Source organism: Schistocerca serialis, chromosome 1 (assembly GCF_023864345.2).
Source record: "Schistocerca serialis cubense isolate TAMUIC-IGC-003099 chromosome 1, iqSchSeri2.2, whole genome shotgun sequence".
NCBI classification, from domain to species: Eukaryota; Metazoa; Arthropoda; class Insecta; order Orthoptera; family Acrididae; genus Schistocerca; species Schistocerca serialis.
The window spans coordinates 505239192-505258371 of record NC_064638.1 but is presented as its reverse complement, the minus strand read 5'-3'; the positions used below and the strand labels follow the sequence as shown (position 1 = coordinate 505258371).

General features: G+C 41.1%; 1 protein-coding gene across 6 annotated transcripts in view; it reads left to right on the top strand.

Moving 5' to 3' along the window:
• Positions 1–19180, top strand: part of LOC126474157 (polypyrimidine tract-binding protein 1) — a 277481-nt gene that overhangs the window by 237420 nt on the left and 20881 nt on the right. For all 6 annotated transcript variants that reach the window (XM_050101655.1, XM_050101648.1, XM_050101633.1 and 3 more), the window contains one exon: positions 11308–11385. In XM_050101655.1, coding sequence (XP_049957612.1) covers positions 11308–11385 — 78 coding nt within the window. The remainder of the gene's footprint in view (positions 1–11307; positions 11386–19180) is intronic.

The window sequence follows — 19180 nt, the reverse complement described above, 5'->3', positions numbered from 1 at the left end:
AACTTCCATGCAACATAGCGTGACTCTGAAGCGAGTAATAAGCAACAACGTCTAGGAAAGAGATTAGTGTGACACTTGTGTCTTTCCTACGTATGTGTATTACATGTGGAAACGTCAACTGTGGTGACATTATTACCAAATGTGTCCAAAGAAGACCAGCATTCTATTATTCTTTTTTTGGCTTCTGAAGGACAAACACTGGTAGACATTTTTTTGGAAGAATGTTATGCGGCAGCATGTCTGTCTGAAAACAACCGTTGTGGAATGGTGTGCAAATTTCATTGTAATGCACATCCCATACTTCAAATTTTATAATGCAGAAGTCACATCTCAAGTGGGAGACAATTGAGCATTTGCTCTACAGACCTGATATCATCCCATGTCATTAATGTCTCTTTGATCCATTACAAAAGGCCTTAAGGGATGTGCAGCGGGCAGTTATGGAATTCAGCACGCAGCAGGACACAGTGTTCTACCAAACACTATCTTCAATCTGGTGTATCAGTGGGATGATTGCCTCAGTGTTCATGCCAATTTTGTGCCCAATTGGGTTACTGAGTTTGGACTGTACGTACTGCCTTAGAGTGAAAACTTTTTTGATTGCTCCTTACTCCATACTGGTTCTATCTACAGTGTTGTCGAGTAAGGGTCACACAACTATCAGTGCACATGAAAGGACAGAATTCATATTCTGAAGATATTTTCACTATTGGATTGGATGGGAATAGAAAAATGATGTCGAGAAACATCTAAAATTGGAGCGCAACTTTGTTCACTGGTGGAAAATACTGCTGCTTCTCAAAAGAAACAGTAGTTTGCCATCCAACAATGTGGATTTTCCATTGTTTGAGTAGCCTGTCATTTGTTGATGGCTTCAATAGAGCCAAAAGAAGAAAACAAGCAAAGACAATTTTGGAGAAAAGGCTGTTGAAGTTTTTGCAAAACCGAACATTGCAATCGGAAAGCTTGCCAGTCACCATTTCTTTTAACAGTTTCAAAGCACTAGGGCTTTGTCTTCTGTCATATTGTGACAGCCGTTTAAATTTGTGTGTTTGGTCATTTAAAAACAAAAAAAGATAATTCCAGCACTCTCAGGTCCCCATTACCAAAACATTAGCGCACACGCAAGCAAGGATTTGGTTTATAATTAAGTACCTAACTTGAGTAATGTAAGCATTAAGCGTCACATTAGAATTTGGAAAGTAAAGAGAGGAAAACACACACAACATTAGAGAGATTTTATGAACAAATTTTGAGATGCTACACTTTCTTTCCCACGCGCAGATGTTAACATGCACAAGCAGATTGTAACGGGGTTTGGGGCAGGGAGGCTGACTAGTAGTTCATGAAGTGTTGTGTATGTCTGTGCACTGTCTGTCGATTAGCTGTAGGTGAGTGGCTGTATTTAGTACTTGTTACTTAGTGTTTGCATTCTAATGTTTTTGTTATTGTAATGTGGAAGGTGGGAAAAGCAACGGGGTTTTTTTTGTAGGTGTAATTACTGTTTATCTTAAATCCTTACCCTAAGTGTGGTAGAAGTGGATGGCTGTCAAATGTTAGTGAACATATAATGAGATAAATTTAACAGAGAGGAAAGGAAGAAAAGATAAGATGTAAAAAAACAGACGAGTTATAGTGCAGATGCTGCTACTAGTGATTTCTCTGTTGAAGTTATAGTTCTGCACAACCCATGTGAGGTAGAAGGGGAGAAACTCCTCAGATAATAATAATAACACAGTTAAAAGGAAGTCACACTTGATCAAGGTCCGCGTCACTTTCCATTTTTGACCAGACATAACGTCTGAGAAAAGAAAGAAAGAAAGAAAGAAAGAAAGAAAGAAAGAAAGAAAGAAAGAAAGAAAGAAAGAAAGAAATAATAATAATACACTAAATATACACACTAGGCAGAGATCAGAACCAACCAACACACAGAAGAAACCCACAAAACCAGCATGGCAACACAGGCTACAGATCAAAATAGAAAAACTGAGAAAAGACATCGGACAGCTAACACCATTTATAAGAAATGAAATCTCGGAAAAAAAACGAAAAAAGTTAAGTAAAATCTCACAACAAGAAGCGACAGAGCAATTAGACGAAAAGAAGCAGAAATTACAAGCATTAGCCAAACGACTCAGAAGATACAAAAAAAGTGAAAATAGAAGGAAACAAAACCAAACATTCAACACAAACCAAAAGAAATTTTACCAGACAATAGATAACACACACATTAAAATAAACAATCCACCAAACATAACAGACATGGAACACTTCTGGAGCAACATATGGTCAAACCCGGTACAACATAACAGGCATGCACGGTGGATACAAGCAGAAATAGACACATACAAGATGATACCACAAATGCCTGAAGTGATAATTTTGCAACATGAAGTCACCCAAGCAATTAATTCTACTCACAATTGGAAAGCCCCTTGAAATGATAAAATAGCAAATTTTTGGTTAAAGAAGTTCACCTCAACACATTCACATCTAACTAAATTATTTAACAGTTACATTGCAGACCCATACACATTCCCTGATACACTTACACACGGAATAACATATCTGAAACCTAAAGATCAAGCAGACACAGCGAACCCAGCTAAATATCGCCCCATAACATGCCTACCAACAATATACAAAATATTAACTTCAGTCATTAAACAGAAATTAATGACACATACAACACAGAACAAAATTATAAATGAAGAACAAAAAGGCTGTTGCAAAGGAGCACGAGGATGTAAAGAGCAACTGATGATAGATGCAGAGGTGACATATCAAGCTAAAACTAAACAAAGGTCGCTACACTACGCCTACATTGATTACCAAGAAGCTTTTGATAGTGTACCCCACTCATGGTTACTACAAATATTGGAAATATACAAAGTAGATCCTAAATTGATATAGTTCCTAAACATAGTAATGAAAAATTGGAAAACCACACTTAATATCCAAACAAATTCAAATAATATCACATCACAGCCAATACAGATTAAGCGTGGAATATACCAAGGAGACTCATTAAGTCCTTCCTGGTTCTGCCTTGCTCTGAACCCACTATCCAACATGCTAAATAATACAAATTATGGATACAATATTACTGGAACATACCCACACAAAATCACACATTTGCTATACATGGATGATCTAAAACTACTGGCAGCAACAAATCAACAACTCAACCAATTACTAAAGATAACAGAAGGATTCAGCAATGATATAAGTATGGCTTTTGGAACAGACAAATGTAAGAAAAATAGCATAGTCAAGGGAAAACATACTAAACAAGAAGATTACATATTGGATAACCACAGCGACTGCATAGAAGCGATGGAAAAAACGGATGCCTATAAATATCTAGGATACAGGCAAAAAATAGGAATAGATAGTACAAATATCAAAGAAGAACTAAAAGAAAAATATAGACAAAGACTAACAAAAATACTGAAAACGGAATTGACAGCAAGAAACAAGACAAAAGCTATAAATACCTATGCCATACCAATATTGACCTACTCATTTGGAGTAGTGAAATGGAGTAACACAGACCTAGAAGCACTCAATACACTTACACGATCACAATGCCACAAATATAGAATACATCACATACATTCAGCAACAGAAAGATTCACATTAAGCAGAAAGGAAGGAGGAAGGGGATTTATCGACATAAAAAACCTACATTATGGACAGGTAGAAAATTTAAGAAAATTCTTTCTAGAACGAGCAGAAACTAGCAAAATACACAAGGCAATCACTCATATAAATACATCGGCTACACCACTGCAATTTCATAACCACTTCTACAACCCTTTAGATCACATAACATCAACAGACATGAAGAAAGTAAATTGGAAAAAGAAAACACTACATGGCAAGCACCCGTATCATCTAACACAGCCACACATCGATCAAGATGCATCCAACACATGGCTAAGAAAAGGCAATATATACAGTGAGACAGAAGGATTCATGATTGCAATACAGGATCAAACAATAAACACCAGGTATTATAGCAAGCATATTATTAAAGATCCCAATACCACAACGGATAAATGCAGACTTTGTAAACAACAAATAGAAACAGTAGATCACATCACAAGCGGATGTACAATACTAGCAAATACAGAATACCCCAGAAGACATGACAATGTCGCAAAAATAATACATCAACAGCTTGCCTTGCAACATAAACTTTTAAAACAACACGTTCCTACATACAAGTATACACCACAAAATGTACTGGAGAATGATGAATACAAATTATACTGGAACAGAACCATTATAACAGATAAAACAACGCCACATAACAAACCTGACATCATACTCACCAATAAAAAGAAGAAATTAACACAACTAATCGAAATATCTATACCCAATACAACAAATATACAAAAGAAAACAGGAGAAAAAATGGAAAAATACATCCAACTGGCTGAGGAAGTCAGACATGTGGCATCAGGATAAAGTTGACATCATACCAATTATACTATCAACTACAGGAGTCATACCACACAATATCCACCAGTACATCAATGCAATACAGCTACATCCAAACATATATATACAGCTACAGAAATCTGTAATTATTGATACATGTTCAATTACCCGAAAGTTCCTAAATGCAATATAACACATACCGTACAGTTAAAAGGAAGTGACGCTTGATCAAGGTCCGTGTCACTCCATTTTTAACCGGACTTAACGTCTGAGAAAGTGAAGGAAATAATAATAATAATAATAATAATAATAATGCCCTTGGAGGCCCAGGAAAAGAATAGGCCTCCGGTATGTTCTGCCAGTCGTAAAAGGCGACGAAAAGAACAGACCACTAATGGGTTTAACCCCCCTTTTAGTGTGATTAGTTGGCTCAGGACAGAACTAATGAAGCCTCGGACAAGCGCTGTTATGGTCGGGGATGACGCTTCAACCGTGTGCCTTTCCAGAAGCAGAAATTACAAGCATTGGCCAAATGACTTAGAAGATACAAAAAAGTGAAAATAGAAGGAAACAAAACCAAACAAACATTCAACACAAACCAAAAGAAATTTTACCAGACAATAGATAACACACACATTAAAATAGACAATCCACCAAACATAACAGACATGGAACACTTCTGTAGCAACATATGGTCAAACCCGGTACAACATAAGACATGCACAGTGGATACAAGCAGAAACACACACATACAAGATGATACCGCAAATGCCTGAAGTGATAATTTTGCAACATGAAGTCACTCGAGCAATTAATTCTACACACAATAGGAAAGCCCTTGGAAAAAATAAAATAGCAAATTTCTGGCTAAAGAAGTTCACCTCAACACATTCACATCTAACTAAATTATTTAAAAGTTACATTGCAGACCCGTATACAGTCTCTGATACACTTACACAAGGAATAACTTATTTGAAACCTAAAGATCAAGCAGACACAGAAAACCCAGCAAAATATCACCCCATAACATGCCTACCAACAATATACAAAATATTAACTTCAGTCATAACACAGAAATTAATGACACATACAAAACAGAACAAAATTATAAAAGAACAAGAAAAAGGGTGCTGCAAAGGAGCACGAGGATGTAAAGAGCAACTGATAATAGATGCAGAGGTGACATATCAAGCTAAAACTAAACAAAGGTCGCTATACTACGCATACATTGATTACCAAAAAGCTTTTGATAGTGTACCACACTCATGGTTACTACAAATATTGGAAATATACAAAGTAGATCCTAAATTGATACAGTCCCTAAACATAGCAATGCAAAATTGGAAAACTACACTTAATATCCAAACAAACTCAAATAATATCACATCACAGCCAGTACAGATTAAGCGTGGAATATACCAAGGAGACTTGTTAAGTCCTTTCTGATTCTGCCTTGCTCTGAACCCACTATCCAACATGCTAAATAATACAAATTATGGATATATATTTAAAAACAAAGATGATGTGACTTACCATACGAAAGCGCTGGCAGGTCGATAGAAACACGAACAGACACAAACATACGCACAAAATTCAAGGTTTCGCAACAAACTTATTTCCTCATCAGGAAAGAGGGAAGGAGAGGGAAAGACGAAAGGAAGTGGGTTTTAAGGGAGAGGGTAAGGAGTCATTCCAATCCCGGGAGCGGAAAGACTTACCTTAGGGGGAAAAGAGGACGGGTATGCACTCGCGCGCGCGCGCGCGCGCACACACATCCATCCACACATATACAGACTCAAGCAGACATATTTAAAGACAAAGAGTTTGGGCAGAGATGTCAGTTGAGGCGGAAGTGCAGAGGCAAAGATGATGATGAATGACAGGTGAGGTATGAGTGGCGGCAACTTGAAATTAGCGGAGATTGAGGCCTGGTGGGTAACGGGAAGAGAGGATATATTGAAGAGCAAGTTCCCATCTCCGGAGTTCGGATAGGTTGGTGTTGGTGGGAAGTATCCAGATAACCTGGACGGTGTAACACTGTGCCAAGATGTGCTGGCCGTGCACCAAGGCATGTTTAGCCAGAGGGTGATCCTCATTACCAACAAACACTGTCTGCCTGTGTCCATTCATGCGAATGGACAGTTTGTTGCTGGTTATTCCCACATAGAATGCATCACAGTGTAGGCAGGTCAGTTGGTAAATCACGTGGGTGCTTTCACACGTGGCTCTGCCTTCGATCGTGTACACCTTCCGGGTTACAGGACTGGAGTAGGTGGTGGTGGGAGGGTGCATGGGACAGGTTTTACACCAGGGGCGGTTACAAGGAGAGGAGCCAGAGGGTAGGGAAGGTGGTTTGGGGACTTCATAGGGATGAACTAACAGGTTACGAAGGTTAGGTGGACGGCGGAAAGACACTCTTGGTGGAGTGGGGAGGATTTCAGGAAGGATGGATCTCATTTCAGGGCAGGATTTGAGGAAGTCGTATCCCTGCTGGAGAGCCACATTCAGTGTCTGGTCCAGTCCCGGAAAGTATCCTGTCACAACTGGGGCACTTTTGTGGTTCTTCTGTGGTGGGGTTCTGGGTTTGAGGGGATGAGGAAGTGGCTCTGGTTATTTGCTTCTGTACCAGGTCGGGAGGGTAGTTACAGAATGCGAAAGCTGTTGTCAGGTTGTTGGTGTAATGGTTCAGGGATTCCGGACTGGAGCAGATTCGTTTGCCACGAAGACCTAGGCTGTAGGGAAGGGACCGTTTGATGTGGAATGGGTGGCAGCTGTCATAATGGAGGTACTGTTGCTTGTTGGTGGGTTTGATGTGGACGGACGTGTGAAGCTGGCTATTGGACAGGTGGAGGTCAACGTCAAGGAAAGTGGCATGGGATTTGGAGTAGGACCAGGTGAATGTGATGGAACCAAAGGAGTTGAGGTTGGAGAGGAAATTCTGGAGTTCTTCTTCACTGAGTGTCCAGATCATGAAGATGTCATCAATAAATCTGTACCAAACTTTGGGTTGGCAGGCCTGGGTAACTCAAACCCAGAATCCCCCACAGAAGAACCACAAAAGTGCCCCACTTGTGACAGGATACTTTCCGGGACTGGACCAGACTGTGAATGTGGCTCTCCAGCAGGGGTACGACTTCCTCAAATCCTGCCCCGAAATGAGATCCATCCTTCATGAAATCCTCCCCACTCCACCAAGAGTGTCTTTCCGCCGTCCACCTAACCTTCGTAACCTGTTAGTTCATCCCCATGAAGTCCCCAAACCACCTTCCCTACCCTCTGGCTCCTATCCTTGTAACTGCCCCCGGTGTAAAACCTGTCCCATGCACCCTCCCACCACCACCACCACCTACTCCAGTTCTGTAACCCGGAAGGTGTACATAATCAAAGGCAGAGCCACATGTGAAAGCACCCACGTGATTTACCAACTGACCTGCCTACACTGTGAATCATTCTATGTGGGAATGACCAGCAACAAACTGTCCATTCGCATGAATGGACACAGGCAGACGGTGTTTGTTGGTAATGAGGATCACCCTGTGGCTAAACATGCCTTGGTGCACGGCCAGCACATCTTGGCACAGTGTTACACCGTCCGGGTCATCTGGATACTTCCCACCAACACCAACCTATCCGAACTCCGGAGATGGGAACTTGCTCTTCAATATATCCTCTCTTCCCGTTACCCACCAGGCCTCAATCTCCGCTAATTTCAAGTTGCCGCCACTCATACCTCACCTGTCATTCAACATCATCTTTGCCTCTGCACTTCCGCCTCGACTGACATCTCTGCCCAATCTCTTTGTCTTCAAATATGTCTGCTTGTGTCTGTATATGTGTGGATGGATATGTGTGTGTGTGTGTGTGTGTGTGTGTGTGTGTGTGTGTGTGTGTGTGTGTGTGTGTGTGTGTGTGTGTGTGCGCGCGCGCGCGAGTGCATACCCGTCCTTTTTTCCCCCTAAGGTAAGTCTTTCCACTCCCGGGATTGGAATGACTCCTTACCCTCTCCCTTAAAACCCACTTCCTTTCGTCTTTCCCTCTCCTTCCCTCTTTCCCGATGTTGCGAAAGCTTGAATTTTGTGTATGTGTGTGTCTGTTCGTGTTTCTATCGACCTGCCAGCGCTTTCGTATGGTAAGTCACATCATCTTCGTTTTTAAATATATTTTTCCCGTGTGGAATGTTTCCCTCTATTATATTGAAATTATGGATATAGTATTACAGGAACATAATAACACAAAATCACACATTTGCTATACATGGATGATCTAAAACTACTGGCAGCAACTAATCAACAACTCAACCAATTACTAAAGATAACAGAAGTATTCAGCAATGATATAAATATGGCTTTTGGAACAGACAAATGTAAGAAAAATAGCATAGTCAAGGGAGAACACACTAAACAAGAAGATTACATATTGGATAACCACAGCGGCTCCATAGAAGCGATGGAAAAAACAGATGCCTATAAATATCTAGGATACAGACAAAAAATACGAATAGATAATACAAATATTAAAGAAGAACTGAAAGTAAAATACAGACAAAAACTACGAAAAGTACTGAAAACAGAATTGACAGCAAGAAACAAGACAAAAGCTACAAATACTTACGCTATACCAATATTGACCTACTCATTTGGAGTAGCGAAATGGAGTAACACAGACCTAGAAGCACTCAATACGCTTACACGATCAGAATGCCACAAACATAGGATACATCACATACATTCAGCAACAGAAAGATTCACATTAAGCAGAAAGGAAGGAGGAAGGGGATTCATCGACATAAAAAACCTACATTATGGACAGGTAGACAATTTAAGAAAATTCTTTCTAAAACAAGCAGAAACTAGCAAAATACACAAAGCAATCACTCATATAAATACATCGGCTACACCACTGCAATTTCATAACCACTTCTACAACCCTTTAGATCACATAACGTCAACAGGTACGAAGAAAGTAAATTGGAAAAAGAAAACACTACATGGCAAGCACCCGTATCATCTAACACAGCCACACATCGATCAAGACGCATCCAACACATGGCTAAGAAAAGGCAATATATACAGTGAGATGCAAGGATTCATGATTGCAATACAGGATCAAACAATCGATCAATACGCATCCAACACATGGCTAAGAAAAGGCAATATATACAGTGAGACGGAAGGATTCATGATTGCAATACAGGATCAAACAATAAACATCCAGATATTACAGGAAGCATATTATTAAAGATCCCAATACCACAACAGATAAATGCAGACTTTCTAAACAACAAATAGAAACAGTAGATAACATCACAAGCTTTTGTGCAATACTAGCAAATACAGAATACCCCAGAAGACATGACAATGTAGCAAAAATAATACATCAACAACTTGCCATACAACATAAACTAATAAAACAACATGTTCCCACATACAAGTATGCACCACAAAATGTACCGGAGAATGATGAATACAAATTATAGTGGAACAGAACCGTTATAACAGATAAAACACCACCACATAACAAACCTGACATCATACTCACCAATAAAAAGAAGAAATTAACACAACTAATTGAAATATCCATACCCAATATAAAGAATATACCGAAGGAAACAGGAGAAAAAATTGAAAAATACGTCCAACTGGCTGAGAAAGTCAAGGACATGTGGCATCAGGATAAATTTGACATTATACCAATTATACTATCAATGACAGGAGTCATACCACACAATATCGACCAGTACATCAACGCAATACAGCTACATCCAAACGTGTATATACAACTACAGAAATCTGTAATTATTGATGCATGTTCAATTACCCGAAAGTTCCTAAATGCAATGTGACATATACCGTACAGTTAAAAGGAAGTCACACTTGATGAAGGTCCACGTCACTTTCCATCTTTGACCAGACGTGGCGTCTGAGAGGGGAGAGAAATAATAATAATGATGATGATGATGATGATGATGATGATGATGATGATGATGATGATGATGATAAACTTCTTCCGAACAGGCAATGAAGGCCTAAAGTTACCGACTGGCCGCTGTGTCATCCTTGGACCACAGGCATCACTGGATGCAGATATGGAGGGGCTTGTCAGTTTCAGAGACCAGAGCCGCTACTTCTCAGGCAAGTAGCTCCTCAGTTCACCTCTGCCTCACAAGGGCTGAGTGCACCCCGCGTGCCAACAGCCCTCAGCAGAAAGGGTGGTCACCCATCCAAGTGCTAGCGCTAGCCCTGCCGAACAGTGCTTAACTCCGGTGATCTGATGGGAACCGGTTTTACCACTGCGGCAAGGCTGTTGGCCCTCAGATAAATATGTGAGGAATAAATGGAAAATCTTTAAAAACCAATGGGACAGTATTGGTATTTGTCACTCTGGTAGTGTGTGGAGGGCTGGGGTGCGGGAAACTCACAAATAGGATGTAGAATAACATTAGATGGGGTCCGCCCCTGGTAACTGAGTGATCAGTGCGACGGAACACCATTCGTCATGGCCCGGGTTTTATTCCCGTCTGGGTTGGAGATTTTCTTCGATCAGTCCAATTTTCTCTGATCAGTCCACCCAACGGGATGCCCTAGCCACACGGCATTTCCAGTTCCATTGGATGGAGGTGGAGGTGGAGGGGAAATTATTGGGACTGCGGTCTCGTAAACATTATTGTATTACTTATGTAGTCACTTATATAGATATCTATTATAAACTTTGAGTTAATCATGTATTTACTTAAATTTCCAGTGGAGCTCCTACAAACCCCTTCCTCCCTCCCCTTTCCTCCCCTCCCCCCAACTCACCTGCCCTTTTCCTGCTTAAATTTTTTTAGCAGAAATACTAACAAAACATCTTAAATTTTTACAGCCCAACAGTTTCTGAAGAAGAAATTAAAGAAGCTTTTACAAAGAATGGCTTCACTGTGAAAGCTTTTAAATTTTTCCCGTAAGTAACATCCATTTATTAGATATTTGTTGTTGTTTTTTCATGTACATTATGTAGGAATCTGATACTTTCCAGTTTATTAACATCTTTTTTTCCCCCCACGAGAGATTAATTTTGAAAAAAGAAGAGAGAAAAAAAGTCAAATGTACTTCCCCAGGGGCAGTTAAAGTAATGAGTTTTTCTGTTGTGGAGAATTTAAGAAGTGATAATTATGTTTTTAGCTTGAAATAATTCAGATTTCTGTTCTTTTTCTTCATGCCATTTTCTTAACGTTTGGGACGGAATTCAATTTAACTTGGAAGAGCCTTTCACTTTCACTTGACAGATATTTTGGTCAATTTATTCATGATGAATATAAAATATGATATGATTTGTATATCATATTGAGGTATGGGTATTTGTTATATAAGGTCTGTTAGAAAAGTATCCAACCTTTGACTGGGAAAAATAACTGACGTACCTGGAGTGTTGTACACCTAATCACCTTCAAAGTAGTTCCTTGGGACTCCACGTCTTCTCCCAGCGGTGCCTCCACTATTGGAAGCACGTCTAAAAAGCCTCTCTCTGAAAGGAGTTTAGGCCGGCTGCCCTAATGTCCTATGTTGTGTGAAATCGCATTCCTTCCAGTGGCGCCTGGAGTTAGTGATAGCCAAAAGTTGCAGGGGGCCATATCAGGAGAGTAAGGAGTCTGTTGAAGCACAGGAATCTGGTCCTATGTCAAATAAGTTTGAATCAAGAGTGAGGAATGTGCTGGCACATTGTTGTGGTGGCTCCAGGTTCTTGTTAAACTGCAAGTCAGGTCTCCTGTGCCACACGGCAGTAAATAGGCAACCAAAGACAATCCTGTAGTAGTCTTTGGTGATCGATTAATGTGTGTACTGGTAGCTATCACATCGCGGGAGTCGGAGAAAGCAGTCAGCATTGCTCTTAAGTTGCTGTGCATGTGGCGGGCCTTCTTTCGCCTTCGGTGACGAGGAATGCTTCCGCTGTGATGACTGGGATTTGGTTCGGGGCGTACCGTACACCCAGGACCCATCATCAGATAGTATGGTGTTAAGAGTCGGGGCCACAGTTTGTGAAGTCCAGTTTGTCCTGTGAGACTTCAACACGAAGTTGCTTTTGCTCTGCCATCAGCAGATTAGTCACGAATTTTGCTTACAGTCTCTCCAGGGCCAAATCTTCGATCACAATGGAATGTGTTCAAGAAAGTGTTGATGCCCACTTCTGCAATTTCTCTGATAGTCACACAACGGTCTCGCATCACCACGGGATTCACTTTGGCAGTGACCTGATCAATTCAGCATGGTGATGACCGACCAGTGCATGGCTCGCTCTCCACCGATGTGCAGTTGTCTTTAAACTAATTGTATCACCCTTTAATCAGTGTGATGTCCATAGCATTGTCACAAAAAGCTGTCTGAATCTCCCGAATGGTTTCCACCTGGCTGTCGCTCAGTTACTAGCAGAATTTGATGCAGTAGCACTGCTCCAGTTCTGCCGTTTCCCTTGCAATGAAAAACCTACGCCAACACCCACACTAACTCACTCATCTGCTGCTTGCCAGCAACGTACGCTTTCGACAGGTGGGGAAATGCACAAAGATTCAAGGTTGGCTCATGCAAGTGCACTAGACTCAAATCCATCAGCTGTTTGCAAAGAAAAAAATGTCAGATAATTTTCTAACAGATTATTTTTAATGTGTATTTAAAGACGTTTGTAACAAATGTTATTTTGTTGCAATAGGACCCACATCAAAAAATTTTTTGAATTATGGGAATCTTACAATGTTTGATGTTCTTTTTAGAAATTTTTAGAAAGTGTGGAAATAGAGAGAGGATAGTCTGCTTCAGAAGAAAGACAAAATTGAGTGAATTACTTTACCACCACCACACTTGTTTCAATGAAGTGAAGTGTAATAAAATTAAGCAGCTTAATATTTCTCTTTGTACAAATTTCTATTTATGCTAAATCTTCTCAAGCAGTGCTGAGGAAATGAACTGCAGTTTCTTTCCAAAGCCTGAAGAACTATGATGTCAATAAATTGCTCTTGTTCTTAGGTAGTACATGTTAATAAAAATTTTGTAGTGAAAAGGATCTGTGATCCAATTGTGTCAATCAACTTCTTCTGGAAAGTGCTTGAGAAAGTAATCATTAACTTCAGTTAAGTGGGCTAAAACAACTTACATAATTCACTTAACTGAAAATCCTTGTCTTCTAAAATTGTGTGATGAGCAGTAAATTCTGAAAACTGAAATTTTGTCTTAGGGTTCTTGCTCTTTGCTACGTGGTAGGCAACATACTGAGATGAAAGAAGAGGCTTTGTAGGAATCATAGCTTGTTTAGCAAAAATTTGTTTATTTCATAATTCTTTTAATTTGTGAGAAAGTATTCACGTAATTTATTTACCAGTCTGTGGTGATTTGATTGAAATTGTCATTTCATTTTATTAGGAAGCATGCCCCCTCTAGCTAGGGCTTTAAGACAAATGACGCATTGTGGTCAATAATTTCTAACGATAGTAGATGTAAAAGTGAAATGTAAGTGACTGCCTTTTTCATTTTCCTCGTCCTTGTCTTTAGAACTACACGATACATTTGAAATATTGTGTTTTGTACTAACATTTAAAAATTTGCCCATGCCAACAAACTCAAATCACATAAGAAAAACAACAATTAAAAGTGACTTTCACTCAGAAAAACTAAATTTCAAACTGATCATTCCTCCATAAAAGCAGATGATTCACGTAGTATGAATTTGACCCTCACTACCCCAGCAGCAGTAATGTCCATCATAAAATCAAAAACATTTAGTGGGTATGATGAAATATCAACAAAGTGAATTAAAGAATGTGATTCGGAGTTAAGCCATATATTAAGCTATCAATGTAACCAGTCGTTTATCAGTGGACTATTTCCTGAATGGTTGAAATATGCTGAAGTTAAGCCACTGTTTAAGAAGCGAGATAAAGAAATAGCTCCAAATTTCCATCCAATTTCACTTTTGCCAGCATTCTCAAAAAATTTAGAAAAGGTAATGTACAGTCAGCTTTACAACTATCTTATCATAAATAGCATACTGTCGGTGACAGTTCAGATTTCTAAAGGGTTCTGATATTCAGAAGACTGACTACACTTAAAGGTAAAATATACTGAATTCATTAGACAAAAAACTACAGGCAGCTGGTATATTTTGTGATCTATGAAAGGCATTTGACTGTGTAAATCACAATATCCTCTTAAGTAAATTAGAGTAGGAAGTAAAGTAGAGTAGGAAGTGTTGCAGACTGGTTCAAATCTTATATCTCTGGTGGCACAAAACAAACGGTGTTATTAGGAATGAGACATGTATTACGCTATCAGGCATCATCCAACTGGGAACTAATTACATGTGGTGTCCCACAAGGTTCCATCTTAGGGCCCTTAAGTTTTCTTTTGTAAATCAATGACCTTTCATCAGTAACGTTACCATATGCCAAGTTTGTTTTGTTTGCCGATGATACAAACATAGCAATAAATAGCAAATCAAGTGTAGTCTTAGAAAGATCAGCTAATAAAATATTTATGGACATTAAGTATCCAGATAACCCGGACGGTGTAACACTGTGCCAAGATGTGCTGGCCGTGCACCAAGGCATGTTTAGCCACAGGGTGATCCTCATTACCAACAAACACTGTCTGCCTGTGTCCATTCATGCGAATGGACAGTTTGTTGCTGGTCATTCCCACATGGAATGCATCACAGTGTAGGCAGGTCAGTTGGTAAATCACGTGGGTGCTTTCACATGTGGCTCTGCCTTTGATCGTGTACACCTTCCGGGTTACAGGACTGGAGTAGGTGGTGGTGGGAGGGTGCATGGGACAGGTTTTACACCGGGGGCGGTTACAAGGATAGGAGCCAAAGGGTAGGGAAGGTGGTTTGGGGACTTCATAGGGATGAACTAACAGGTTACGAAGGTTAGGTGGATGGCGGAAAGACACTCTTGGTGGAGTGGGGAGGATTTCAGGAAGGATGGATCTCATTTCAGGGCAGGATTTGAGGAAGTCGTATCCCTGCTGGAGAGCCACATTCAGAGTCTGGTCCAGTCCCGGAAAGTATCCTGTCACAACTGGGGCACTTTTGTGGTTCTTCTGTGGTAGGGTTCTGGGTTTGAGGGGATGAGGAAGTGGCTCTGGTTATTTGCTTCTGTACCAGGTCGGGAGGGTAGTTACAGGATGCGAAAGCTGTTGTCAGGTTGTTGGTGTAATGGTGCAGGGATTCCGGACTGGAGCAGATTCGTTTGCCACGAAGACCTAGGCTGTAGGGAAGGGATGCCACGAAGACCTAGGCTGTAGGGAAGGGACTGTTTGATGTGGAATGGGTGGCAGCTGTCATAATGCAGGTACTGTTGCTTGTTTGTGGGTTTGATGTGGACGGACGTGTGAAGCTGGCTATTGGACAGATGGAGGTCAACGTCAAGGAAAGTGGCGTGGGATTTGGAGTAGGACCAGGTGAATGTGATGGAACCAAAGGAGTTGAGGTTGGAGGGGAAATTCTGGAGTTCTTCTTCACTGTGAGTCCAGATCATGAAGATGTCATCAATAAATCTGTACCAAACTTTGGGTTAGCAGGCCTGGGTAACCAAGAAGGCTTCCTCTAGGCGACCCATGAATAGATTGGCGTACGAGGGGGCCATCCTGGTACCCATGGCTGTTCCCTTTAATTGTTGGTATGTCTGGCCTTCAAAAGTGAAGAAGTTGTGGGTCAGGATGAAGCTGACTAAGGTAATGAGGAAAGAGGTTTTAGGTAGGGTGGCAGGTGATCGGCGTGAAAGGAAATGCTCCATCGCAGCAAAGCCCTGGACGTGTGGAATATTTGTGTATAAGGAAGTGGCATCAATGGTTACAAGGATGGTTTCCGGGGGGTAACAGATTGGGTAAGGATTCCAGGCGTTCGAGAAAGTGGTTGGTGTCTTTGATGAAGGATGGAAGACTGCATGTAATGGGTTGAAGGTGTTGATCTATGTAGGCAGAGATACGTTCTACATCTACATCTACATTGATACTCCGCAAGCCACCCAACGGTGTGTGGCGGAGGGCACTTTACGTGCCACTGTCATTACCTCCCTTTCCTGTTCCAGTCGCGTATGGTTCGCGGGAAGAACGACTGTCTGAAAGCCTCCGTGCGCGCTCTAATCTCTCTAATTTTACATTCGTGATCTCCTCGGGAGGTATAAGTAGGGGGAAGCAATATATTCGATACCTCATCCAGAAACGCACCCTCTCGAAACCTGGCGAGCAAGCTACACCGCGATGCAGAGCGCCTCTCTTGCAGAGTCTGCCACTTGAGTTTATTAAACATCTCCGTATCGCTATCACGGTTACCAAATAACCCTGTGACGAAACGCGCCGCTCTTCTTTGGATCTTCTCTATCTCCTCCGTCAGACCGATCTGGTACGGATCCCACACTGATGAGCAATACTCAAGTATAGGTCGAACGAGTGTTTTGTAAGCCACCTCCTTTGTTGATGGACTACATTTTCTAAGCACTCTCCCAATGAATCTCAACCTGGTACCCGCCTTACCAACAATTTTATATGATCATTCCACTTCAAATCGTTCCGCACGCATACTCCCAGATATTTTACAGAAGTAACTGCTACCAGTGTTTGTTCCGCTATCATATAATCATACAATAAAGGATCCTTCTTTCTATGTATTCGCAATACATTACATTTGTCTATGTTAAGGGTCAGTTGCCACTCCCTGCACCAAGTGCCTATCCGCTGCAGATCTTCCTGCATTTCGCTACAATTTTCTAATGCTGCAACTTCTCTGCATACTACAGCATTATCCGCGAAAAGCCGCATGGAACTTCCGACACTATCTACTAGGTCATTTATATATATTGTGAAAAGCAATGGTCCCATAACACTCCCCTGTGGCACGCCAGAGGTTACTTTAACGTCTGTAGACGTCTCTCCATTGATAACAACATGCTGTGTTCTGTTTGCTAAAAACTCTTCAATCCAGCCACACAGCTGGTCTGATATTCCGTAGGCTCTTACTTTGTTTATCAGGCGACAGTGCGGAACTGTATCGAACGCCTTCCGGAAGTCAAGAAAAATAGCATCTACCTGGGAGCCTGTATCTAATATTTTCTGGGTCTCATGAACAAATAATGCGAGTTGGGTCTCACACGATCGCTGTTTCCAGAATCCATGTTCATTCCTACATAGTAGATTCTGGGTTTCCAGAAATGACATGATACGCGAGCAAAAAACATGTTCTAAAATTCTACAAGAGATCGACGTCAGAGATATAGGTCTATAGTTTTGCGCATCTGCTCGACGACCCTTCTTGAAGACTGGGACTATCTGTGCTCTTTTCCAATCATTTGGAACCCTCCGTTCCTCTAGAGACTTGCGGTACACGGCTGTTAGAAGGGGGGCAAGTTCTTTCGCGTACTCTGTGTAGAATCGAATTGGTATCCCGTCAGGTCCAGTGGACTTTCCTCTATTGAGTGATTCCAGTTGCTTTTCTATTCCTTGGACACTTATTTCGATGTCAGCCATGTTTTCGTTTGTGCGAGGATTTAGAGAAGGAACTGCAGTGCGGTCTTCCTCTGTGAAACAGCTTTGGAAAAAGGTGTTTAGTATTTCAGCTTTACGCGTGTCTTCCTCTGTTTTAATGCCATCATCATCCCGTAGTGTCTGGATATGCTGTTTCGAGCCACTTACTGATTTAACGTAAGACCAGAACTTCCTAGGATTTTCTGTCAAGTCGGTACATAGAATTTTACTTTCGAATTCAATGAACGCTTCACGCATAGCCCTCCTTACGCTAACTTTGACATCGTTTAGCTTCTGTTTGTCTGAGAGGTTTTGGCTGTGTTTAAACTTGGAGTGGAGCTCTCTTTGCTTTCGCAATAGTTTCCTAACTTTGTTGTTGTACCACGGTGGGTTTTTCCCGTCCCTCACAGTTTTACTCGGCACGTACCTGTCTAAAACGCATTTTACGATTGCCTTGAACTTTTTCCATAAACACTCAACATTGTCAGTGTCGGAACAGAAATTTTCGTTTTGATCTGTTAGGTAGTCTGAAATCTGCCTTCTATTACTCTTGCTAAACAGATAAACCTTCCTCCCTTTTTTTATATTCCTATTAACTTCCATATTCAGGGATGCTGCAACGGCCTTATGATCACTGATTCCCTGTTCTGTACATACAGAGTCGAAAAGTTCGGGTCTGTTTGTTATCAGTAGGTCCAATATGTTATCTCCACGAGTCGGTTCTCTGTTTAATTGCTCGAGGTAATTTTCGGATAGTGCACTCAGTATAATGTCACTCGATGCTCTGTCCCTACCACCCGTCCTAAACATCTGAGTGTCCCAGTCTATATCTGGTAAATTGAAATCTCCACCTAAGACTATAACATGCTGAGAAAATTTATGTGAAATGTATTCCAAATTTTCTCTCAGTTGTTCTGCCACTAATGCTGCTGAGTCGGGAGGTCGGTAAAAGGAGCCAATTATTAACCTAGTTCGGTTGTTTAGTGTAACCTCCACCCATAATAATTCACAGGAACCAGCTACAATGGGGCGGCCGGGATGATTGGGTTTGTGAATTTTAGGTAGAAGGTAGAAGGTGGGGGTGCGGGGTGTCGGTGGGTCAGGAGGTTGATGGAGTCAGGTGAAAGGTTTTGCAGGGGGCCTAAGGTTCTGAGGATTCCTTGAAGCTCCACCTGGACATTGGGAATGGGATTACCTTGGCAAACTTTGTATGTGGTGTTGTCTGAAAGCTGATGCAGTCCCTCAAC